The sequence below is a fragment of the Podarcis tiliguerta genome, assembly GCF_965153285.1.
Source record: "Podarcis tiliguerta genome assembly, chromosome: 13".
Classification (NCBI taxonomy): Eukaryota; Metazoa; Chordata; class Lepidosauria; order Squamata; family Lacertidae; genus Podarcis; species Podarcis tiliguerta.
The window spans coordinates 51,916,921-51,942,468 of NC_139546.1; the positions used below are offsets into that span (position 1 = coordinate 51,916,921).

At 49.8% G+C, this 25,548-nt stretch overlaps 1 protein-coding gene across 4 annotated transcripts in view; it reads left to right on the top strand.

Moving 5' to 3' along the window:
• LOC310662870 (phosphatidylinositol 4,5-bisphosphate 3-kinase catalytic subunit alpha isoform-like) overlaps nt 1-25,548 on the top strand; it is a 39,043-nt gene that overhangs the window by 7,817 nt on the left and 5,678 nt on the right. For 3 of the 4 annotated variants that reach the window (XM_083410108.1, XM_083410106.1, XM_083410107.1), the window contains exons 2-19: nt 240-461; nt 3,408-3,662; nt 5,638-5,800; nt 5,889-6,098; nt 7,211-7,461; nt 7,553-7,795; nt 8,839-8,924; nt 9,496-9,601; nt 10,903-11,055; nt 12,658-12,792; nt 13,800-13,924; nt 15,222-15,303; nt 15,720-15,884; nt 17,055-17,158; nt 18,767-18,938; nt 21,526-21,632; nt 21,802-21,923; nt 24,547-24,625. In XM_083410108.1, the coding sequence (XP_083266234.1) occupies nt 3,474-3,662; nt 5,638-5,800; nt 5,889-6,098; nt 7,211-7,461; nt 7,553-7,795; nt 8,839-8,924; nt 9,496-9,601; nt 10,903-11,055; nt 12,658-12,792; nt 13,800-13,924; nt 15,222-15,303; nt 15,720-15,884; nt 17,055-17,158; nt 18,767-18,938; nt 21,526-21,632; nt 21,802-21,923; nt 24,547-24,625 (2,492 nt within the window). In that variant the 5' untranslated portion in view covers nt 240-461; nt 3,408-3,473. The remainder of the gene's footprint in view (nt 1-239; nt 462-3,407; nt 3,663-5,637; nt 5,801-5,888; nt 6,099-7,210; nt 7,462-7,552; nt 7,796-8,838; nt 8,925-9,495; nt 9,602-10,902; nt 11,056-12,657; nt 12,793-13,799; nt 13,925-15,221; nt 15,304-15,719; nt 15,885-17,054; nt 17,159-18,766; nt 18,939-21,525; nt 21,633-21,801; nt 21,924-24,546; nt 24,626-25,548) is intronic. The other variant, XM_083410109.1, reaches the window with a different exon arrangement.

Sequence of the window (25,548 nt, forward strand, 5' to 3'; positions counted from 1 at the left end):
TCTAAAATCTGGACACAGAACCGTTTCCTTGAGTTTATGGGGGCTGGAGGGGGGGTTGCTATTGGAAATGTGGGGGTGTCTCACCCCACCAGATGTTTCAGATACACATTTAGATGTTTCAGATACGATGGGGGGAAATATTCATTCTGTCTCCCCACCCCCCCTCAAGAGCCTTCCTTCCTTTCCCTTAGAGTCTCTTCGATTATGATTAATTCTATTTTTTTTTTTTTTTGCAACAGTTTTTGACTGCAGGAAGGGAGGAAAATGGTTGGCTGGCATAGAAGAGAGACAGCCATGAGGCTCAGACCAGCCGACAACGGAAGCCTTGCAATGCATTCCTAAGGAAACTGTTGGATCCTTACACACACACGGAAAAAACACACACCCCACATTTGCACAAGGGGGAGAAAAGAACCCTGAAAACACCTCAGCCCTGCTGATTTCCTACCCGTTGCTCTAGAGTAAGCAGCCTCGAGGGGGTGATGACGCACATGGGGGGGGGGGTGGCAGGATTCTTGGAAGGGATGCGCTTAAAAGACTCACCTCCATGGACCTGGGGGAAAAATGGGTTTGATGGCTATTGACCGGGCTTGGGGTGTGTGGGGTTTTCTTTTTTTAATTTGATGGGGTGGGGAGACTCTTATCTGGAAAGCTGAATGATCAGATTTGCTCTCGGAGAACTGGACGGTGTAGAATTTTCATAGCAGCATTCTCCTAAACCGTCGCTGTCTTTGTATAATGTAAGGTCGAAAGTGTCTCTATGTGTATATGTATATTTGTATGTGTCTGTGTGTAATGCTATGGAATACAGTTGTGTGAGGGAGAGGGGTTTATCATATGCAAACCTCTTGGGAATGACTTGTGCAAGAAAGCTGAGATTCTTGCTTTCTCCAACCTGGTGCCCCCCCAGCTGGTTTGGGCTACAACTCCCACCCTCCAGCTGGGAAGGCTGTAGAGAGTTGTAGAGCAAAGGAGCTTGGACTGGGGGGTCTCCAGAGCAACGTTGCCCACTCTGGCCACTCCACAACAACAATCTCCTTGTGGAGATTCACCAAAGTCCCGCTCTGAACATTTTCCGGGAGCATTGCAGGGATTTGTTTATTTAAGTTGGGGCAGGGAGTTAATCTTCTCGGGCTCAAATTTAACCTGGCTGTATTTTATAACACGTATTTTTTAAAAATACGTCCTCCCAGAGGTTGGGCATTTTAATAAACAAACCTGTGGTATTACCTTGCTATCATAGAATTGTAGAGGAAAAGAACCCAAGGAAGGGCTGTCTACCTCGGCCCCCTGCATTGCAGAAATCATGGCTAAAGAATCTGACGAATGGCCACCCAACCTCTCTGTATAATATCTTCTAAGGAAGGTTGAGTGTTGCACATTTGAATGGATGCATAAAGTGCTGCTAGATCAGGCAGTTTCTTTTCGTTTTAGTCCAGCATCGTGTGTGTGTGTGTGTGTGAGAGAGAGAGAGAGAGAGAGAGAGAGAGAGGGTCATAGAATTGCAGAGTTCATAGAATCATAGAGTTGGAAGAGACCACAAGGGCCATCGAGTCCAACCCCCTGCCAAGCAGGAAACACCATCAGAGCACTCCTGACATATGGTGGTCAAGCCTCTGCTTAAAGACCTCCAAAGAAGGAGACTCCACCACACTCCTTGGCAGCAAATTCCACTGTCAAACAGCTCTTACTGTCAGGAAGTTCTTCCTAATGTTTAGGTGGAATCTTCTTTCTTGTAGTTTGGATCCATTGCTCCGTGTCCGCTTCTCTGGAGCAGCAGAAAACAACCTTTCTCCCTCCTCTATATGACATCCTTTTATATATTTGAACATGGCTATCATATCACCCCTTAACCTCCTCTTCTCCAGGCTAAACATGCCCAGCTCCCTTAGCCGTTCCTCATAAGGCATCGTTTCCAGGCCTTTGACCATTTTGGTTCCCCTCCTCTGGACACGTTCCAGTTTGTCAGTGTCCTTCTTGAACTGTGGTGCCCAGAACTGGACACAGTACTCCAGGTGAGGTCTGACCAGAGCAGAATACAGTGGCACTATTACTTCCCTTGAGCTAGATGCTATACTCCTATTGATGCAGCCCAGAATTGCATTGGCTTTTTTAGCTGGCGTGTCACACTGTTGGCTCATGTCAAGTTTGTGGTCAACCAAGACTCCTAGATCCTTTTCACATCTACTGCTCTCAAGCCAGGTGTCACCCATCTTGTATTTGTGCCTCTCATTTTTTTTGCCCAAGTGCAATACTTTACATTTCTCCCTGTTAAAATTCATCTTGTTTGTTTTGGCCCAGTTCTCTAATCTGTCAAGGTCGTTTTGAAGTGTGATCCTGTCCTCTGGGGTGTTAGCCACTCCTCACAGTTTGGTGTCATCTGCAAATTTGATCAGGATGCCCTTGAGTCCATCATCCAAGTCGTTGATAAAGATGTTGAATAAGACCGGGCCCAAGACAGAACCCTGTGGCACCCCACTAGTCACTCTTCTCCAGGATGAAGAGGAACCATTGATGAGCACCCTTTGGGTCCGGTCAGTCAGCCAGTTACAAATCCACTGAGTGGTAGCATAGTCAAGACCGCATTTTACCAGCTTCTTTACAAGAATATCATGGGGCACCTTGTCAAATGCCTTGCTGAAATCAAGGTAGGCTACATCCACTGCGTTCCCTTCATCTACCAGGCTTGTAATTCTGTCAAAAAACGAGATCAGGTTAGTCTGACATGACTTATTTTTCAGAAATCCATGCTGACTATTGGTGATCACAGCATTCCTTTCTAGGTGCTCACAGACTGTTTGCTTAATGCTCTGCTCCAGAATCTTCCCTGGTATTGATGTCAGACTGACCAGGCGGTCATTATTTGGGTCCTCTCTTTCCCCCTTTTTGAAAATAGGGACAACATTTGCCCTCCTCCAGTCTGCCGTGTTCCCAAGGATCATTTAGTCCAACCCCCTGCAATGCAGGAATCTCAGCTAAAGCATCCATGACAGATTTGCCATCCACCGCAGTCCATGCTGCTAAAACAAAACACTGAGACTTTCTTCTAGCCAAGGCTTTGCTGGAAGTCATGAACCTTGTTGGCTCTGGAAACCTGTGAATCTGTTTGTTGGTGCCTCATGCTCAGGTCGTCAGGCGGGTGTGTGGGTTGAATCAGTGCCCCAAACTGGGGAAAGGGTTACCATCGGAGTCAAACGGTAAATCCGCAAGGTGCCATCTTTTCAGTAGGCAGAGACCTTACAGGCTGAAACCCTCTTTCGCGGGGCTGCATCTATATAATCTTGGGTGGCCAATAGCAAGGGGAGGGGTATGTCAGTGGGTGGGGCATGTGAAGCCCACCCTCCCACTGGGGAGGAGCCAGCCAATCCTAACCCTCCTCTCTCTCTCTGTGTCTTCCCCATCTCCAGGTGGACAAGATGCTTTAGCCTCCTGACTCTAGCACCGTGTCGAGCTCCTCCTACCCCTTCGCAGCCATGCCGCCGCGCCCCTCGTCCGGGGAGCTGTGGGGGCTCCACCTCATGCCCCCGCGGATCATGGTGGACTGCTGCCTCCCCAACGGCATGATCGTCACGCTGGAGTGCCTGCGCGAAGCCACGCTCCTGGGCATCAAGCACGACCTTTTCAAGGAGGCCAGGAAATACCCCCTTTTCCACTTGCTGCAGGTGAGCCGACCCCGGGCAGCTAAGCAAATGGGAGGCCGGGAGAGGAAAAGCTTCAACCCCCACTCTGCAGGAGAGGGATTTAGTGAGCCAGGAGCAAGGACCTCTGGCTTAAAATGAGTTGCCAGTGTGAGGCAGCAGCAAAAAAGGCTAATGCAATTCTAGGTGGCATCAACAGAAGTCCAGTATTCATGTGAAGTAATTGTTGCTGTTGTTGAGTCGTTTAGTCTTGTCCGACTCTTCGTGGCCCCCTGGACCAGAGCACGCCAGGCACTCTTGTCTTCCACTGCCTCCCGCAGTTTGGTCAAACTCACGCTGGTAGCTTCGAGAAAACTGTCCAACCATCTCGTCCTCTGTCGTCCCCTTCTCCTTCTGCCCTCCATCTTTCCCAACACCAGGGTCTTTTCCAGGGAGTCTTCTCTTCTCATGAGGTGGCCAAAGTATTGGAGCCTCAGCTTCACGATCTGTCCTTCCAGTGAGCACTCAGGGCTGATTTCCTTCAGAATGGAGAAGTTTGATCTTCTTGCAGTCCATGGGACTCTCAAGTCTCCTCCAGCACCATATTTCAAAAGCATCAATTCTTCAGCCTTCTTTATGGTCCAGCTCTCACTTCCATACATCACTAAGTGAAGTAACAGTATCACTCTCTTCTGCCTTGGTCAGACCACACCGGAAGTGCTGTATGCAATTCTGGGCACCTCAGTTTAAGAACAATATTGACAAGCTGGAAGGTGTGCAGAGGAGGGCGACCAAGATGATCAAGGGTCTGGAAACCAGGCCTGATGAGGAACGGTTGAGGGAGCTGGGTGTGTTTAGAAGGGAGAAGACTGAGAGATGATAGGATAGCCATCTCTAAATACCTGAAGGGTTGTCACATGGAAGATGGAGCAAACTTGTTTTCCACTGCTCTGGAGGGCAGAGAATCCGAACCAACGGATTCAAGTTATAAGCGAAGGCTGGGAGAGACTCTCAATAAACAATAAACACACAAGACGTAACTGGATGTACGTTTGAAAAAATAATATATACTATTCATTGTATTGAACTGTAGATTTCAACAGAAGTAACTCAAAACGAAAAAAGTAGAAGCCCAGTGGATCAGTTCATTCTCTAATCAGTTTATGCATAAGGTCCATATATGGGAAAGTGTCTATTCCACCTGTCTGTTCATAAAGTCCAACAATCCACACGAAAGGTTGTTGCAGTTCCACAGAATCCTTTCACAGAGTCTAAGACGAGGATTTCCGGAATATTGGCCTTGTTTTCGCCATCTTGGGCTTCATCAGTAGTACAAACTCTAAGTAATGCAAATAAATACTATATCGTAATCTCATATATTTTACAGCAAAATTAATATAAAAACCGTCAACAACTGAACATACCATATATGATATCACAGGACAGTTGTTCTTATAGCATAGTAGTAGCTGCTGTAAGCAGCAGCTTTTACAGAGTAGAGTTATGTGGACAAGCACAATATTGATTCAAGTAACTTTTGGGTGAGACTCTCTGCTTGAAAGAGCCACTTCTGCCACTCAGTGTAGACCAGATTGAGCTAGATGGACCAAGGGTCTGACTAAGGAGAAGGCATCTTCCTATGTTTCCCTTTTTCATCCATCAGTTTCCTTTCGAAGGTATCTAAGCCCATTGCCACACCTTGTGGCAATGAGTTCCATAAGCCAGCGGTGCATTTTGTATGACGAAGTTACTTCCCTTCTGCTCTTCCTGTACCTATCCCCACATCAATACCGCTGGGCGACCCTGCATTCTAGCATTATGAGAGAGGAAGGAAGGAAGACATAGAATGACAGGATCATACAATCACAGAATTGAAGAGTTGGAAGGGACCCCCAAGGGCCATCTAGTCTCATCCCTGACGATGTATCTGGGAAACGATTGGGTTAGGGAAGGAAGTCTAGTGCATGGGAAGATGGGTCCCTGGGAGGTGTTCAGTGTCTCCCTTTGCTTCCCCACCCAGGAGGAATCTTCCTACATCTTCGTAGGGGTGACGCAGGAAGCCGAGAGGGAAGAATTCTTCGACGAGTCCCGGCGCCTTTGCGACCTCCGTCTCTTCCAGCCCATCCTGAAGGTCATTGAGCCGGTGGGAAACCGGGAGGAAAAGATCCTCAACCGGGAAATCGGTGAGTCCGAGGCCAAGCTAGACAAGGGGGGGGCAGTCGAGTGGTACCCAGAAGGCTTGATGGTCAAGCGTCCCTCCTTTGCTCCCAGGGTTTGCGATCGGGATGCCCATCTGTGAATTCGAGCTGGTCAAGGACCCAGAGGTGCAGGAATTTCGGCGGAACATCCTGTCGGTTTGCCGTGAAGCCGTGGAGACCCGGGGATCTGCAGGGCCCCCGAGTCAGGCTCTGTATGTCTACCCCCCCAATGTGGAATCCAGCCCAGAGTTGCCCAAACACGTGTACAGCAAACTGGACAAAGGTAAACAGGGGCTTTAGAGGCAGAGGGACAGGAATTGGGTGTGTTTCTATAGCATGCATTTAATTTTTACGATGGAGGGGCAAAAGGTCTTGGCGAGGAGGCATCGTTGTGTGTTTTTAAAATCTGGGGAAAGGAGAAATGTGGCCGGAGGAGAGATACCACTTTCCCCCTGAGTGAACGCAATTAGATTAATTTCCTGATGGCTTCCCTTCAAAGGACCATTGTAGGTTCAGGTCTTTGTGACCTGTTTCTGCTGTTAGTCTTTGTGAGAACGGAAGTTCAGTTAGGAGAGCAAGGATATGCCTGGGGTCCATTTTTCCTCACCGGATTTCCCCTTGTGATGCGTTGCGCACAAGACACATCGTATGGGGACTTTGGCGAGGAAAAATGGCGGGAGCCACAGCAGCAAGCAGTAAGCAGCTCCTGGAGCCAGCCAGAGCCAACTGCGCCACCAGGTTGGCTCCGGGCTGCTGAGGCTGCTCTTTCCCGGGGACAGATTTGCAATTCTGGGGACAGAATTTGTCCGGGGACAGATTTGCAAATCCGGGGATGGGATTTGTCCGGGGACAAATTTGCAAATCCGGGGACTGTCCCCGGGAACGTCTGGTAACCCTACTGTAGAGTAGGCCAGGCTGAGAGCTAGTGACTTCTCCAGAGGGTCCTCCTATTCCCAGTGGCGTAGCGTGGGTTGTCAGCACCCGGGGCAAGGCAAGTAATTTGCGCCCCCCCGCTGCACTGTCCCTCCCCCAGATAGTCCCTCGCTCTCTCTCCGCACCGCACCGCACGCCTGGCACCCTCCCCTCCACAGTGGGCGGCGACCCGGCGGCTCGGATCGGATTCGCACAGCCAGCACTGCAGTGAGAGAGAGCGAGTGAGCCAGGTAGGGGCAGAGAGCTGTGAGTGCGAGCGCCCCCCCCCCAGATGTTGCGCCCGGTGCGGCCGGCCCCCCTGCACCCCCCCACACTACGCCACTGCCTGTTCCCTCCCCCCCCCGGCCACGTTGACCATGCGCTCTCTCTCTTTCTCTCTTTCTCCGCCGCACCATACCAGCTCACCCGAATGACAGTTCCTTGTCCTGCTTTTCCCCCCCACCCTCCTTCCGTCTCCTGAAGGTCGGATCATAGTTACCATTTGGGTTATTGTGTCTCCAAACAACGACAAACAGAAATACACCCTCAAGACCCCCCACGACGCTCTTCCGGAGCAGGTGATCGCTGAGGCCATCCGGAAGAAGACGCGGAGCATGCACCTCTCGCCGGAGCAGCTGCGCCTCTGCGTGCAGGAGTACCAGGGGAAGTACCTCCTCAAGGTGTGCGGCTGCGACGAGTACTTGCTGGAGAAATACCCGCTAAGCCAGTACAAGGTGAGGGGGCCCATCCTGCCCACAGCCCCGCCTCCCTCCCTTCCACACCCCACGCCACTCACTGCCTCCCTCTCCCTGCCGCCCCCCTCAGTACATGAGGAACTGCATCACCATCGGCCGCCTGCCCCACCTGATGCTCATGAGCAAGGAGAGCCTCTACAGCCAGCTGCCCGCCAACGTCTTTGTGCTGCCCTCCTACGCCCGCCGCTCGGCCACCTCTTCCCACGTCAACGGAGACGTCCCCACCAAGTCGCTCTGGTCCATCAACAGCCTGCTGCGCATCAAGATCCTGTGCGCCACCTACGTCAACGTCAACATCCGGGATATCGATAAGGTTGTGGGGGGAAAGGAGCAAGGGAAGCCAGGCATCCGGGTTTCGCCAGGGAGGGAGGAGGGGGCCATACAAATCGCATCGCACAGACCGACTCCCTGTTTATTTTTTATATTTCCCATTTATTACATTTATATACAAAGCAAAACAAAGGGTGGCAAATTTTGCTAAATTTATTCTCATAGTTGTCAACCGTCCCTTATTTGGCAGGACAGTCCCTTATCCCAGCGCCATATCCCGCTGCTGTCCCTTATTGATGATGTCCCTTAAATTTCCCGGATTTCAAAGGAAGCAGCTCCTGTCCCTCCCTCCCTCCCGGCCAGGGAGGAGGGAGGCTCCAGCTGTGTTGCTTGGCTGCGTTGCTCACCCAATAAGGAGTCTAAGAACGACTGGGGGGTGGAGCTTGCATGCCTTGTGCCAATCAAATCGGCCGCCTTGCCTGGGGACTCGCCTTTGCTCAGCGCTTCCCAGCGGAGAGGGGACGGTGGTTTTCCTTGCTGCATCCCCTTTGCCGGGTTGCTGCGCTGTGGGGACCACCGCTTGAGGCTTCGTTTGGCTGCTGGCTGGGCTTTCTGCCTTTGGCTCGGAGGGGTTCAGAAGTTGAACATACCTGTGCTTGGAAAATCCCTTATTTTGGCTGCTGATCCCTTATTTTCAAGGCTGCTGGCCCCTTATTTTCAAATCTGTAAGTTGACAGATATGTTTATTCTGTGGGAGGGTGGCTCCTTGGAGAGGAAGGGGCCAGTGGCGTTAAGAGCAGGAGAACCCCCCCCCCCAACTCTTTCCTCTCTTCCTCTTAGGAGTCATAGAATTGTGGAGTTGGAAGGGACCTTGAGGGTCCAAACCCCTGCAATTCTGGAATCTCAGCTAAAGCATCCCTGATTCCGATAGCCACCCAACCTCTGTTTAAAAACATCCGAGAAAGGAGAATCCACAACCTCGGAGTCCATTCCACAGTCGAACAGCTCAGACCGCCAGAAAGTTCTTCCCAGTGTTTAGTTGGAATCTCCTTTCTTGTAACTTGAATCCATTGAATCCCTTTCCAGATCTACGTCCGGACGGGGATTTTCCACGGCGGGGAGCCCCTTTGCGACAACGTCAACACGCAGCGCGTTCCGTGTTCCAACCCTCGGTAACTGTGGCGTAACTAACGGGGAGCTGCCTTAATAATAATAATAATTATAAATTTTATTTATATCCCGCCCTCCCCAGCCGAAGCCGGGCTCAGGGCGGCTAACAACAATTAAATAATCAAACAATCAAATAATCCAACATTCTAAAAACATTCCATTATAAAAATTAATTAAAATCAAATTAATGGCAACCGTTAAGCAAAATTCTGTGCAGGTTGCCAGAGGAGGGAGTCAGGCTGGGCCCTGACCAAAGGCCTGGTGGAACAACTCTGACCTTATACTGACCCAGGGCGTTGGGGGTCCACCTCGCTCAGAACAGCCTTAATTGAGATCTGTGGCTTTCAGAATTTCAGGCAGGGGGGTATTTTCCAACCCTGCCTAGAGAAACCATTGAGTATTTGACCTGGGACCCCTTTTTGCATGCAAAGCTTAAACTGCCCTTCTCTGGTGGGGGAAGGAGAAAAGTATGGGGACGAGGGGATCCGGCGCCATGAAGAGGGTGGTGGGGGTGAGTTTCCTCTGCAGCCCCCCCTGTAGTGACACCCCACTCCCCCTCTTCCTCACTGCCAGGTGGAATGAGTGGCTGTCGTACGACATCTATCTCACCGACTTGCCCCGGGCTGCCCGACTCTGCGTTTCAATCTGCTCAGTGAAAGGCCGGAAAGGGGCCAAGGAGGTGAGCCGGGATTTGGGATTTCCCCGTGGTTTAATTCAAGGGTCAGCTGAGCCCTGTAGGATGCTGGTTCGCCCTGAGTCAGAGCATTAGTTCATTCAGCTCAATATTAAATATAACAAAGACAAGCAGTGGCTCTTCAGGGTTTCAGACATTCGTCTCTCAGCCCTGCCTGGGATTGAACCTGGGACCTTGCAAACCAGGTGCTCTCCCACTGAGCTGTGGCCCTGCCTTAATCCTTGAATGTGTAAAAGGGGGGTGAAGAAGAGAGCACAGCTGAGGATGAGCACAAGCCCTAGGCCATGGGTATGCAAACTAAGGCCCGGGGGACCGGATCCGGCCCAATCGCCTTCTAAATCTGGCCCACGGACAGTCTGGGAATTGGCGTGTTTTTACATGAGTAGAATGTGTGCTTTTATTTAAAATGCATCTCTGGGTTATTTGTGGGGCATAGGAATTTGTTCATTCCCCCCCCCCATATAGTCTGGCCCCCACAAGGTCTGAGGGACAGTGGACCGGCCCCCTGTTGAAAAAGTTTACTGATCCCTGCGGGCCTAGGCCTTCCTCCACACTGCAGCTACAGGTTAGGGGTCAGGCGGTTTTAGGAGCCCCAGCACCTCTTTTCTTTTGGGGAAATTAAGTTCATCCTGCAAACCAAGACACCTGGATTGTCTGTGATGGGGAATCTTGGGAGGGGTGAGGTCTTCAACCGGCTGGTTGGGACACATGACCAGTGGCGTAGCGTGGGTTGTCAGCACCCGGGGCAAGGCAAGTAATTTGTGCCCCCTAACCCGGGGCAAGTAATTTGCGCCCCCCCCGCTGCACTTCCCCTCCCCCAGATAGTCGCTCTCTCTCTCTCCGCACCGCACCGCACGCCTGGCACCCTCCCCTCCACAGTGGGCGGCGACCCGGCGGCTTGGATCGGATTCGCACAGCCAGCACTGCAGTGAGAGAGAGAGAGTGAGCCAGGTAGGGGCAGAGAGCTGCGAGTGCGAGCGCCCCCCCCCAGATGTTGTGCCCGGTGCGGCCGGCCCCCCCTGCACCCCCCACGCTACGCCACTGCACATGACAGAGTTCCGGCCTGATTCAAGGTGGGTCACAGCAGCAGCCCTCCTGCCTTGCAAATAAATGTTTTAAAAAAGAAAGAAGTGGTTCTCCAAATACATGTTTGGGTTAAAGGTGGGTCCCCAGTCTAAAAAAGACTGAAGACTGCTGTTTGAGAGTCCGCTAGCTTAAGGGACGGAGGCACGCCTTCTGCGCTCTGACTCAGCCCCCCATGCTCTCTCTGCCCCCTTGCCTAACAGGAGCACTGCCCCCTGGCCTGGGGCAACGTCAACCTCTTTGATTACAAAGACACGCTGGTGGCTGGGAAAATGGCTCTGAACCTTTGGCCTGTTCCCCATGGCCTGGAGGATTTGCTGAACCCCATTGGAGTGGGGGGCTCCAACCCCAATAAAGTGAGTCTGCTAGTCTACCTTACAATACCGTTGTTGTTGTTGTTTTGTTATTGCATTGCTTTTTGTCCAAGTTAGGTTTTTATTACTGTTTGTAGCCAGGGGCCATTACAATATGGACATAAAACACATATGTGCAAAACACACATAACCGATCCAATTAGAGTACAAATAAGCTGGATTTAAAATGCTCCATTGGGTTAAAAGCTTCCCTTAACATGTAGCCCTGATCTGAGTGAGAAAGGCCTCTCTTTATCTTTTTTGCAGCTAGTGCAAATAAAGCGGCCTTTAACTAATGCCTGTTTCTGCATCAGCCTGCAGCCACCTTATCTTAAAACCATCTGGTTAGCCTTCCAAGAAAGTCTGAAAAGGGAGAATAAAGGCTTGTCCCGCTCTTTCTAGGCACAAGTCCACGCTTAAAAGCTTTGTGTCTGATCGTTTTTGGGTTTCTTTTGCCCTTTCAAAAACCCACTCTCTAGTGCTCAATCGGAACAAAAGTCAATTTGTGTTTTCCATGGATCGTCGTTGGCTCCGATTAAGCTTTAAAGGGTGGGTTTTCTCAGGGAAAGCTCTGGGGCAGAAAATAGGTGCTCAGACAAGGAGCTTTAAAGCACAGATCATGCCTGGAAAGAGCAGAGGAAGTGTGGATAAGCTCTAATCAGAACCCTTGGTGGATTTATAAATAATAATATAAGATATAGTGCACTACGTCTTCAATTTGTTCTCCATAAGAGTACATATGTACACAGAAACATTCCTTTACTAGCTTCTTATAAAACCTGCTTTGGGCTCCTCCACGCATCCTTTTTATTCTGCATTCATAACGACTTGTGCTCATCATGGTTTCAGGGTAAGGTAAAGGGACCCCTGAGCATTAGGTCCAGTCGTGGCCGACTCTGGGGTTGTGGCGCTCATCTCGCTTTGTTGGCCGAGGGAGCCGGCGTCCAGCTTCCGGGTCATGTGGCCACCATGACTAAGCTGCTTCTGGTGAACCAGAGCAGCGCATGGAAACACCATTTACCTTCCTGTCCATTTATCTACTTGCACTTTGACGTGCTTTTGAGCTGCTAGGTTGGCAGGAGCAGGGACCGAGCAACGGAAGCTCACCCCGTCGCTGGGATTCGAACCACTGACCTTCTGATCGGCAAGGCCTAGGCTCTGTGGTTTAACCCACAGCACCACCCGCGTCCCAGTTATACACAAACTCGCTTTCAATACCATTTGCTCCCGCAAAAGGTTTCCAAATTAATAAACTCCTTCGTTGCCAATTGGCACAGGTGCCCCCCGCAACTTCCTGCTAAAATCCTGCAGCTTTTCATCCTGGAAACATTAAAGAGGACCCTGTACTTGCCCTACATTTGTAAGATTCAGGATAAAAGAAGGCCTTCACGCAGCGCATAGTTAAAATTACGGAGGCACAGGAGGCAGCAATGGCCACCAACTTGGATGGCCTTAAAGGAGGCTTTTGGTTTTCCCTTTGGGGCATCTGCGTGGTCACTGAGAGAACAGGCTGCTGGGCTAGAAGAGCCATGGATCTGATCCAGCCGGCTATTATTAGCTTCTTACACACCTGCGATCTCATCCCCTTTGCTTTCCCCTCTGTAGGAGACCCCGTGCCTTGAGCTGGAATTCACTTGGTACAGCCACACCGTCAAATTTGCTGATGCCACCGAGATAGAGGAGCACGCCAACTGGGCCATGTCCCGGGAGCTTGGGCTCAACTACTGTATGGTGGGACTGGTAAGAGATCCAACTCCATCCTAGGACTGTAGGGGGGGGAGAAATGGCTCTCGTGGGCAGAAAGAAAGGGGCGTCTGACTTACTCGGATAGGTCTCCCTGTTCCATGGCACTCACTTTCCTAGGCTTGGGGGTGAGAAGGCAAGGCAATGCCACAGGACACTTTAGCCTTCCCCAATTGAGTGCCGTCTGAATGTTGTTGGACTACAACTCCCATCAGCCACAGTCTAGGGCTGATGGGAGTTGTAGTCCTCAGCATCCAGAACAGTGGGCAGTAGTGCCCCTTGGGGGGGGGCGTTACTTAGGCACTAGGAGGCACGTGGGCAGCAGGAGGGCGCTGGAGGTGGAAATGACTACAGGGTCTGAAAAGCTGGTATCGCCGGATCAAGCTCATCCATTTTGCTGAATTAATTAAGCTACATGTTTTTAACTGGATTTTGAATAAGTGTGCAATTCATTGTTCCTGTTTTGAATTTTACGGTGTCATTATCTCCCTTAGGAGGTTGTGCAAACCGCAACACTGAATAGTGCCTTTTGTAGGGTAGAGGGCAAGGGGGGTGAGCTTTTATAGGGCAAAGGCTAGTTTGGAAACCACTGGTCTGGAGGGCACCAGATTGGGGAAGGCTGGGAAACACATTAAGGCTTCTTCTTCTTCTTCTTGTCAGATAAAAAAACAATGCTGCAAGAGAAACGAGAGAGAAAAGTTCCCTCGTTTCCATAGTGAAACCTTTCCTAGTCAAGAGAGTAGATCTATATATATTTAGCTGAAGCGCCTGGCAGGGAAACCAAATGTAGGACACATGGATACAAGGCCCCGGTTTTGCAGCTGGGTTTGTTAACTTGCCAGGGATTGTTCCACTGTATAGGAAGCATCTCGGAGGCTACACATCTCTGATCTGGGAGGGACTGGCCGGCCAAGTGATAGAGAGAGGGAGGGATGGGAAGGAGCCAAACGGGGGGTTCTGAACCAGGGTGATAACCTTCTGCTTCTGTTGCCTCCTTTGTCCAGAGCAACCGCCTGGCCCGGGACAGCTCCCTGGATGAGAGTGAGCTGGAGCAGCTGAGAAGCATCTGCAACCGAGACCCCCTTTCGGAGATCACGGAGCAAGAGAAGGACTTCCTGTGGCGACACCGGTGGGTGGGCGCCGGGGATCCTGGGTGATCTCTGTAGCGGGAGAGGGCCTCCTGCCAGATTTCTCCACCTCCCTGCTAGATGAGATTTGCACATTCAAAGGGAGGGGTGACTTATTTGTTTAAACAAAGAATAAATGACACTGGACCATCTTAAGGCAATGGGTGCCCGCCTCTGATGAAGAGAGCACAGCAGAGGTTATATTTTCTGAGAATCCTCCGAAAAAACAATCTCTTAAAGGACCTGTTGATGGCATTGCACTGTGGAGAGTGTATTAACTTATGGTCTGTGTGTGTGGTTTGGGAGCTGCATGGCCAGGGAAAAAACAATGCTGTCCAGGGTTGTAAAGACTGCAGAGAGAAGAACTGGGTGCACTCTTCCCACCTTAGATCAAATCTATGGTTCCAGGTGCCATAAGAAAGCTGCAGAGATAGCGCAGGATAGTGCGCACCCCAGAAATGATCTCTTTCAGGTTCTGCCTTCTGGAAGAAGGTCCAGGGTTATAAAGACCAGGATTAGCCGCCTGAGAAACAGTTTCTACGCAAATGCAATTCTGGTTCTAAACACAGCATAAGGAATCTGTATAGTACAGTGGTGCCCCGCAAGACGAATGCCTCGCAAGACGGAAAACCCGCTAGACGAAAGGGTTTTCCGTTTTGGAGGTGCTTCGCAAAACGAATTTCCTATGGGCTTGCTTCACAAGACGAAAATGTCTTGCGAGTTCCTGCGATTTTTTTTCGCTCCCCACCCCCTTTTTCTAAGGCACTAAGATGCTAATAGCCTTTTAGCAGCTAATCCGCTAATCCCTTAAGCCTTTAATAGCCGCTAATAGCCGCTAAACCGCTAATAGCGCTAATCCGCTAATAGGGTTGCTTCGCAAGACGAAAAAACCGCTAGACGAAGAGACTCGCGGAACGGATTCTTTTCGTCTTGCGAGGCACCACTGTACATTGTATTTTAAAATGGGGTTTCAGAGTTTTTAGGGGTTTTTGAATGTTTTATGTAGATTTTCATCGATTGGGACAAGGACAATAAAGATACCGTATATTGTATATGGTAAAGGCAGGCCTGCATGAAGACTGCATCTGTTAGCAGAATTAGTTCCAGTGGGTTAGCGCAGCAGATGGGATATGGAGCAGGACTCCTGGGTTTGTGAGCGGTGAGAACTGGAGGTCTGGGTCCTTTCTATCCCTCAGGGGTTCCTTATCTGTGATTCCTCTACTGCAGGGGGGTTCGACTAAATGATCCTTTAGCCCCCTTCTGATTCTACAGCCCTATGATTCTTTTTTCCCCTTCCAGGCACTACTGTGTCAACATCCCGGAGACCCTCCCTAAATTACTGCTGTCTGTCAAGTGGAATTCGCGGGACGAGGTGGCTCAGGTGAGACTAAGAGCTTTCTTGGGTGTCTCGTCAGAGACATAGGCCACCTTTCTCCTCAAAGCTCCTGGCTGGGATTGGATAATAATAATAATAATAATAATAATAATAATAATAATAATAATTTATTATTTATACCCTGCCTATCTGGCCGGATTTCCCCAGCCACTCTGGGCGGCTTCCAACAAAACACTAAAATACAATAACCTATTAAACATTAAAAGCTTCCCTAAACAGGGCTGCCTTCAGATGTCTTCTAAAAGTCTGGTAGTTGTTTATCTCTTTGACATCTGGTGGGAGGGAGTTCCACAGGGCGGGTGCCACCACCGAGAAGGCCCTCTGCCTGGTTCCCTGTGATGATTTCCTGCAAATCATTTCCCTTGTAATTCCCAACCTGTCTCTTCCTTCTCCCTCCGCAGATGTACTGCCTCCTCCGGGAATGGCCGCTGATTAAACCTGAGCTCTCCATGGAACTCCTCGACTGCAATTTCCCAGATCCGGTGGTGAGGGAGTTTGCTCTGAAATGCCTTGTGAAGGGCCTCACGGACGACAAGCTTTCCCAGTATCTCATTCAGCTGGTCCAGGTAACCATCTCTGGTGTTATTGACTGTTATGTACTGAATTGAATAGGATCCGAAAGGCAGCAGTCTGATTGGTCCTAGAACAATAGGATTCAGAATGCAGCAGTCAGATTGGTCCTAGAACAATAGGGTCCATAATGCAGCAGTCTGATTGGTCCTAGTACAATAGGATTCAGAATGCAGCAGTCTGATTGGTCCTAGAACAATAGGATTCAGAATGCAGCAGTCTGATTGGTCCTAGAACAATAGGGTCCATAATGCAGCAGTCTGATTGGTCCTAGAACAATAGGGTCCATAATGCAGCAGTCTGATTGGTCCTAGAACAATAGGATCCAGAATGCAGCAGTCTGATTGGTCCACAGGAGCCACCCAATCCAGCTCCAGGTGAAAGTGAATTCGCAACCAGATTGGCCTACAGGTGAATCCCGGAATTAGCCAATCACGTGGGGCCCATTGTTTAATAATGTATATAAAGCAGACATTCTGGGGGAACTTCCATTCTTCCTCCTCATCACTATGAGCTGAATAAAGAGCATGAAATCCACTCTTGACTCTGAGTATATTTCATTGACCATGGTTGGCTTTTTAAAATTATTATTCTATTCCTCGTAAGTTTGCCTTGAATGCATGCTAATCAGAGAGAGGGATATGAGTTGATAAACTCAATTAGACTTCGCCAACCTTGTGCCCTCTAGGCACTTTGGACCGCAATTCCCACCAGCCCTAGCTAGCATGGCCGTGCAGAGAAACAACAATGGGGATTTCTGCCTCTTGTGCGCTTTTTGTCCTGGCAGGACCAACATGGCGACAGGGCAAGCTGCACTCCTTCCGTGGCTCTTTCTCTTTTGCATGGCACGACACCCGCAAGCTAGAAATAAGCACACACACACACACCCTTTGACACCTTTGGAGCCAGCATGGTGTAGTGGTTAAGAGCGGTAGTCTCGTAATCTGGTGAACCGGGTTCGCTTCCCCGCTCCTCCGCATGCAGCTGCTGGGTGACCTTGGGCCAGTCACACTTCTCTGAAGCCTCTCAGCCCCACTCACCTCACAGAGTGTTTGTTGTGGGGGAGGAAGGGAAAGGAGAATGTTAGCCGCCTTGAGACTCCTTCGGGTAATGATAAAGCAGGATATCAGATCCAAACTCTTCTTCTTTGACTCTCCCCCTTGAAGGTTCTCAAGTATGAGCAATACCTGGACAACCCCTTGGCTCGCTTCCTGACCATGAAAGCCCTGACCAACCAGCGGATCGGACATTTTTACTTCTGGCATCTCAAGTAAGTGTCAGGATGAGAGATGTGGAACTGATTGGAGTGGTGGGAATAATAGAAGTGGAGCTGAGCAGGAAGTTTGCAAGTGTTTGGGTCGGCCCTCGGGACTTGGGGCAGCACCTTTGTTTACGCTGGGCTGAGTACACACCATGCATTTAAAGCGTCAAAACAATACGCCGCGCTGCGACATTTCATTGCAGCTCCCACTTGTGCGCTGTCACCATTACCGTCACCATCGCCAGCTCATTTGCGCGCATGCTGCTTTTCCGTGTTAGAGCCATGCTCAAAGCAGCTCACAGCTGCGTGCAGAATAAACGTTAGCAACATTTCGAGATGCTGCGTTAATGGTTACAAAGCAGAATGCAGTTTAAACAAGAAGTCACACTAATATCAGTCAAGAGGGCAAAGAAACATTGAAGCATCGTGATGTTGATGGGAGAATAAGGTTTAAATGGATAAAGGTAAATAAGTGAGTAAGCAGTGAAAGATGGGAAGAATTTGCTGATCTGATTAATAACTGGAATACAAAAAGGGAGGTGGGAGGAGGCCGAGGAAATAAGTTATTGAAAGAGGGAATTTGAAAAATGGAAATCTTTTCTTTTTGAATGTTTTTGTTTTTTGCTCTCTTTTTGTGTTGGTGGGGTGGAGGGAGGGTGTTTTTTAGGTATTTTTGGGTTGTTGTTTTTTCTCTTTTTTCCCTCTCTTTCTTTTTTCTATTTTGTTGTATTTGGTTTTGTTGTTCTTGTAATTTTGTTTTTGCATTTACGGAAAATCTAATAAATATTATTAAAAAAGAAAAAAGAAACACTGAAGCAATGCCTAACAATAAAATAAAATTTAGAAATCCAAATCGCAGCAGCAACAATATCCAAGGCAGGTGGAGACACTTGTCCTTGATGGTTCCAGCAGACTCCCCAGTAGCAATGTGCTGTAGGAGGGTACTGTAGTTCCACTGAGCTACTATCCCTCCCCAGTCCTAGAAACTACTACTACTACTACTACTACTACTACTACTAATTTATTAATTATACCCTGCCCATCTGGCTGGGTTTCCCCAGCCACTCTGGGCGGCTTCCAACAGAATATTAAAATACAATAATCTATTAAACATTAAAAGCTTCCCTAAACAGGACTGCCTTCAGATGTCTTCTAAAAGTCTGGTAGTTGTTTTTCTCTTTGACATCTGGTGGGAGGGCGTTCCACAGGCCGGGCGCCACCACCGAGAAGGCCCTCTGCCTGGTTCCCTGTAACTTGGCTTCTCGCAGGGAGGGAACCGCCAGAAGGCCCTCGGAGCTGGATCTCAGTGTCCGGGCAGAACGAAGGGGGTGGAGACGCTCCTTCAGGTCTACTGGACCGAGGCCATTTAGGGCTTTCAAGGTCAGCACCAACACTTTGAATTGTGCTTGGAAACGTACATAGAAGTGTATGGTTGTCCATCCACCTGCAGTGCTGGAACCACAAGTAAATATTCCATGACCACCCAAGGAAGGAGAGCCTTGCAAGGGAGCCCCGTTTCAGTGCGGCGGTCACAGGAATCAAGCCGACGTGGGTCTTTCAGAATGGGCTGGGTTGGGGGTAATGGGCTCCGAGTCGGAACTTTGTTGCCTCCCGCAGGTCAGAGATGCACAGCAAGCCCGTCTCTCAGCGCTTTGGGCTGATGCTGGAGGCCTTTTGCCGGGGCTGCGGGATGTACCTCAAGCACCTGAACAGGCAGGTGGAGGCCATGGAGAAACTCATCAACCTCACCGACATCCTCAAGCAAGAGAAGAAAGACGAGACGCAGAAGGTACCTGCCTTGGACCCCCAAGTCCCCCTCCAAGCTGCGCTGCTGCTCATTGCCTCCACAACGAGACAGCCAAATAGAGCCCAACACACACACACTCGTTCAGAGGGGTTAAGTCAAGTCTTGCGTTCTGGGGGAGAAGGTGGAGGAGGGTGGGTGCAATGAAACCTACAAACCTCACGCCCCACTTTTGGCCAAATAATCCCGCTTCACCTGCCTGTAGCCTTTTAAAAACTGCCTAAAGAGGCTGTCAGGAAAGCCAAGGAGGGCACCTTAAAAGCCCTCCCTGCTTCCCTGCTGTAACTCAATCCCCGGCCCAGACTGCTCTCCTCTATTCTGAGCATAGCTGTCAATCATTTCCCTTTTTTAAAGGGAAATTCCCTTATTCCGAATAGGATTCCTTGCAAGAAAAGGGAAAAGTGGACAGCTATGATCCTGAGTAGGCAAACCAAGGAGAAAGCCCTAGGACTCAAAAGAAACCAGCAAATCTTAAACCGCAGCAATATTTGCGGCACCTTGAAAGTTTTAACTAATTTCATTACAGCCATAAACTTTTTGGGGCTTCGTCCATGAAAGGTTATGCTGTAATACAGCTGTAATAATACACCGGTGTTGGAAGATTCAGGGCAGATCAAAGGCCTTCCTGCAGCGCGCAGTTAAACTATGGAGATTGCTCCTACAAGAGGCAGGGGTGGCCACCAACTAAGATGGCTTTGAAAGGGGATTGGACAAATTCATGAAGGAGGCGAGGGCTATCGGTGGCTACTTACCAGGGTAGCTATGCTGTGCCTCTTCAGTTGGAGGCAGCGAAGCTTCTGAATACCGTGGTACCTCGCAAGACGAATGCCTCGCAAGACGAAAAACTCGCAAGACGAAATAGTTTTTTGTTTTTTGAGTTGCTTCGCAAGACGAATTTCCCTATGGGCTTGCTTCGCAAGACGAAAACGTCTTGCGCCTTTTTCTTAAAACCGTCAATGCATTCCTATGGGAAACCGTCAATGCATTTCCTATGGGAAACCGTGCTTCGCAAGACGAAAAATTCACAAGAGGAAAAAACTCGCAGAACGAATTAATTTCGTCCTGCGAGGCACCACTGTACCAGTTTCTGGGAACAGCAGGACAGGAGAATTGCTTGTGTGCTCAGGTCCTAATAATAATAATAATAATAATAATAATAATAATAATAATAATAATAATTTTTATTTATACCCTGCTCTCCCTGGGCAAAACCAGGCTCAGAGTGGCTAACATCAAGTATATAACACATTAACATAAAATCAGGCAATCAATTAAAATACACCCTGAAATCAGAACAAAATCCAATCGGATGGCAACCTGCAGATTAGGGTTGGGAACCTTAAATGCTTAAATGTAGAGCTAAGTCTTCCCTTTTCACTTGCTACACACAATCCTCCCTAATGGGCGCAGGTTAGAAAAGGGCTGGGCTGACGCTAGAAAAGGGCTGGGGTTCCAATAGGAACCTCATGAACACAGCTGCCTTCCTGCCACCATCCTAGCTTTCTGCTGGAGCAGAACTGTGGAGAAGGCCCAAAAAAGAAGTATTTGCTCCATCAACAAAACATAAGCAGATAATATACTGTATTTTTCACTCCATAAGACGCACCTGAGCATAAGACACACCTAGTTTTTAGAGGGGGAATGCAAGGGAAAAAATATTCTTTAAAGGGAGCGCTGAGCAGAGCCTGTATGCGTCCCAGGCTCTGCTCAGCGCTCCCTTTCACGAGCCGCGTGGAGCGTGTGCGCGGCACTTGCAGGCTTTTCCCCGAAGAGGGAGAAAATGGGCTGCCCTTCTCCCTCCTTGGGGAAAAGCCCCCAAGAGCCGCACACACGCTACATGCGGCTCTTTAAAGGGAGCGGAGTTCTTGGGGGCAGTGATCCCTCTTGCTGTCCTGGCTTATGGGATAGCCGCACGCAGCCTCTCCCGGGCAGCGGGATGAAGGCTCCCCCAGGAGCCGCGTTCTCTTTAAAGAGTGTGTGGAGGGTGTGTGCGGCTCTTGGGGGCTTTTCCCCAAGGAGGGAGAAGGGCAGCCCATTTTCTCCCTCTTCGGGGAAAAGCCTGCAAGCGCCGCACACACGCTCCACGCGCTCTTTAAAGGGAGCACTGAGCAGAGCCTCCCGCCTGCATTCGCTCCATAAGACGCGCACACATTTCCCCTTACTTTTTAGGAGGCGAAAAGTGTGTCTTATAGAGCGAAAAATACGGTACTATTGCTGTAGAAAAGAGCCTATTGTGGGTTTCCCATTGGGACATCTGGGTGAGAAACAGGATGTTGGACTAGATGGGCCATAGGCCTCATCCAGCAGGGCTCTTTTCATGTTCTTAAGTCTTTAAGGTGCCACAAGACCCGTTTTTGCTGCAGCAGATTAACCCAGCTCCCCGTCTGGGAAAGCTCGGCTGCGGTTAATTTTCCAAACAGAAGAGGTTCCGGGGCTCAGGCCTGCGTGGACACAGACCCGCTTCCCGTTGTGTGTGAGTGGCTGGGCTTACTGAGCTGTGTATGGAGACGCTTTGCAGAAGCTCAGGGGCTCTTTCTCTTCCTTTCTCTGTCCTCCTCGCCCTCCTCCCAAGATGCAGATGAAGTTCCTGGTGGAGCAGATGAGGAGGCCGGATTACATGGAGGCGCTTCAGGGCTTCATCTGTCCCCTCAACCCAGTGCACCAGCTGGGCAACCTCCGGTGAGACCAAGGGGAAGGTTTGGGCCATTTAAAGCAGCGGGGGTTGGAAAGTAGGGGGCAGGAAAGGGACCCGGACTCCTGGGTCCCCTGGAAGAGGGCTGGTGGCAGGGGGACAGCTCAAAGCAGCCTCCAAGCACACAGCTGTGACCAGATGTTCCCTCTGCTCCAGGTTGGATGAGTGCCGGATCATGTCTTCAGCCAAGCGCCCCTTGTGGCTCAACTGGGAGAATCCCGACATCATGTCCGAGCTGCTCTTCACGAACCACGAGATCATTTTTAAAAATGGAGATGGTGAGTGGGAAGGGAGCTTAGGGATGGATGAGGGGGAGAGAGAAGAGCCGGGAGCATCGCTTGCAGCAGAGGGGCGGGGAACCCTTTTCACCCCGAGGGCCACATTCCCCTTTTGGCAACCCCCCGAGGGCCACATGCAAGTTGTAGGCGGGGCCAGAGGCAAAAGTGGGTGGAGCAACGGATGTAAATTTTACCTGGTACCATAGACTAGTTTCTACACAAACTCACACACCCCTCTCTATCCTCCATCCATGCAATCCAGAGGTGTTGCTAGAGTTCAGTGTCACATCCAGCCAGGCAGAAATTGTTGTTGTTTAGTTGTTTAGTCGTGTCCGCCTCTTCGTGGCCCCCGGGACCAGAGCACGCCAGGCACTCCTGTCTTCCACTGCCTCCTGCAGTTTGGTCAAACTCATGCTGGTCGCTTCGAGAACACTGTCCCACCATCTCGTCCTCCGTCGTCCCCTTCTCCTTGCGCCCTCCATCTTTCCCAACATCAGGGACTTTTCCAGGGAGTCTTCTCTTCTCATGAGGGGGCCAAAGTCTTGGAGCCTCAGCTTCAGGATCTGTCCTTCCAGTGAGCACTCAGGGCTGATTACCTTCAGAATGGAGAGGTTGGATCTTCTTGCAGTCCATGGGACTCTCAAGAGTCTCCTCCAGACCAGAATTCAAAAGCATCCATTCTTCGGCGATCAGCCTTCTTTATGGTCCAGCTCTCACTTCCGTACATCACTACTGGGAAAACCATAGCTTTAACTATACGGACCTTTGTTGGCAAGGTGATGTCTCTGCTTTTCAAGATGCTGTCTAGGTTTGTCATTGCTTTCCTCCCAAGAAGCAGGCGTCTCTTAATTTCGTGGCTGCTGTCACCATCTGCAGTGATCATGGAGCCCAAGAAAGTAAAATCTCTCACTGCCTCCATTTCTTCCCCTTCTATTTGCCAGGAGGTGATGGGACCAGTGGCCATGAGCTTCATTTTTTTGATGTTGAGCTTCAGACCATATTTTGCGCTCTCCTCTTTCACCCTCATTAAAAGGTTCTTTAATTCCTCCTCACTTTCTGCCATCAAGGTTGTGTCATCTGCATATCTGAGGTTGTTGATATTTCTTCCTGCAATCTTAATACGGACCCAATAATTCATCCAGCCCAGCCTTTCCAGGCAGAAATACTTGGGGGCAAACCAGGAGCAGTGAGGGAGTTGGGAGAGGGCAGATAAGAGTGGTTTGGAGGGCCACATTCAGCCCTTAGGCCCAAGGTTCCAGAACCCCTTTGCTCCTTTCAGATTGCACCCATTCAATTGTCCCCCAGAGGGGCTTGTGTGGAGCATGATGGGAAAATTCATTATCGGATGTGATTCCCCTGCCCACAACATCTTGCAGCCCAGCACTTAGGCAGATCTTTTCTCCCTCTGTGTATATACCCTTAAAAAAGCCCCAAGCCCCAAGCCATCAGGTAACACCCCGTGGCTGCGAGTTACTTCCAGTGCAGTTTTTGGCATTTTATTTATTTATTTCATACATTTATATACGGTTTGATGCCAAAACAGTCTCTAAGCAGTCTGCAAACTGTATAGAAAACTGTCGATGAAACTGAAAAATTACAGTACCAACGAGAACAATAAAATCCCCCCAAAGTAAAAAGCACTTTTTTTTTGCAGGGAAGATTCTTAAGAGTCAGGGATCCGTTCCCTCTTCCCACACCTTTCTTTCTTGCCCAGGCCCAGCCCAGATAGCCATCTGACTCTTGCCCAGGTTGCTACCTCCTACCCAAGACTCTCACCCACCCAAGGAAACACCCCTCCGTGGTACTGCTTTCCCAGCTTCGCCAAGCTCAAAAATAACACTCCAAATTGATATATACAAATATACACATATACCGTATTTTCCGCTCCATAAGATGCACTTTTTTCTTCCTAAAAAGTAAACAGAAATGTCTGTGCATCTTATGGAGCGAATGCGTGGTCCCTGGAGCCGAATTGCCCAGGGGCAGAAAGCAGATCATGCTTTTTTTTTCAGAAAGAGGGAAGGGGGTGTTGAAAGGAAGCAGCTGATCGGAAAGCAATCGGGGAGGGAGATAAGGGACGCTAGAGATAAAGGAGGCTGCTTGGGAGGGGGGAGGTAAAACCCATGGATCCTCAGGATTTTTGCATCGGGTCACCCCAAATTCACCATCAGATCACATAGCATGCCCATGGCTACAGCCTGCACCACAAAAATCATACATCCACTGTTTCGTTCAGAATTTTTTTTCCCTGTAAAAACTAGGTGCGTCTTATGGTCAGGTGCGTCTTATGGAGCCAAAAATACGGTGCATAATATACACAAAAATAAGAACCTAACTTGAAGTGGGGTGGGACGTTCTCAGCCTTGCTTCTACCCCAAAGGATTCTCTTTTGTGTCTTGTCATGCCCCTTTGTTGTTGGTCCCTTCTGGAGTTTCCCATTCCATTTTAAGGAAGAGACACGCCAGGACCCAAGATTTCCTCTCTCCTCCCGGTTATTTTTTCTCCCCGCATCAGCACCGAAGCTCACACCCACACGCCCAGCTTCTCAGCCCATCAGAGGACAACTCCCTCCCGACCACTCCGGTCACCTCTTTGTTTTAATAACCTCCTCTGTGATCCCCAGACCTCCGGCAAGATATGTTGACTCTGCAGATCATCCGGATCATGGAGAGCATGTGGCAGAACCAAGGACTTGACCTCAGGTAGCGTTAAGGCAACGTGTCGTGGGGTGGGACTTTTGTCTGCTCTTTCATCCTCATTTGGACCTTTGCTTTAAAAGCAAGTGAATTCTCTTTCACTGGAGAACACACACACACTGCCCCAAGTCCTGAAGTGTCCAGGGGTGTTCCAGAAGTGCTGTTTTCAGAGGCGAGATTGCAGACTTTTCATGGGTTGGTTTTAAATAAAGTCGGGGTGCCAGGCTATAAACAGCTGCACCCTCCCTGCCACCAAGAAGGGCTCCAGCGAGAAATCCTTATCAAAACAGTAACCGTTGGGCAGCCAGAAATCCAGCAACCAGAGAATCTCAAGGCTGCCCTTGCATGTTGCGGTCTCTGTAGCGCCCCCCCCCCCCGTGGCTGCTGCAATGACTCTTCAGATTTTTTGGGTGGGTGGGGGCACAGCTCAAGGGTGCAGCACCCACTTTGCATGAAGACACTCCTGGCAAGTGGTGGAAGAGATTTCCTCTGGCCAAGATCTCAGAGAGCAGTCGGAGCGGATGCCATCTTGCACCAGCCTGGCCCCCTCTAGAGTCTAGGTGTCGTGGACTACGATGCCCATCAGCCTGAGCCAGTGGGGCTGGTGGGCTTTGTAGTCCAAAACATCTGGAGGGGGCCAGGTTGGCAAAAGCTGGAGTAGATTATCCTGTGCTCAATGGCCAAAGAGTCCAGCATGACTTAAAAAGCCAGAACAAACCCAAAATGGAATGAAACCCAAAACGCACGCTCACTCATACAAAGGTCAGGTCTTAGGAATCCCTTGCACTGGAAGAGGCCGCAAATATTTTAAACCCTCTGAATTAGAGGCCAAAGTCCTGGGTAAAGGGAAATGTGTTTATTTTGCCCGGTGCTTCTTTCCGCGCACCTTGCATAATTTTATATGCCTCTCCTGTGTCTCTAAGTTTTAA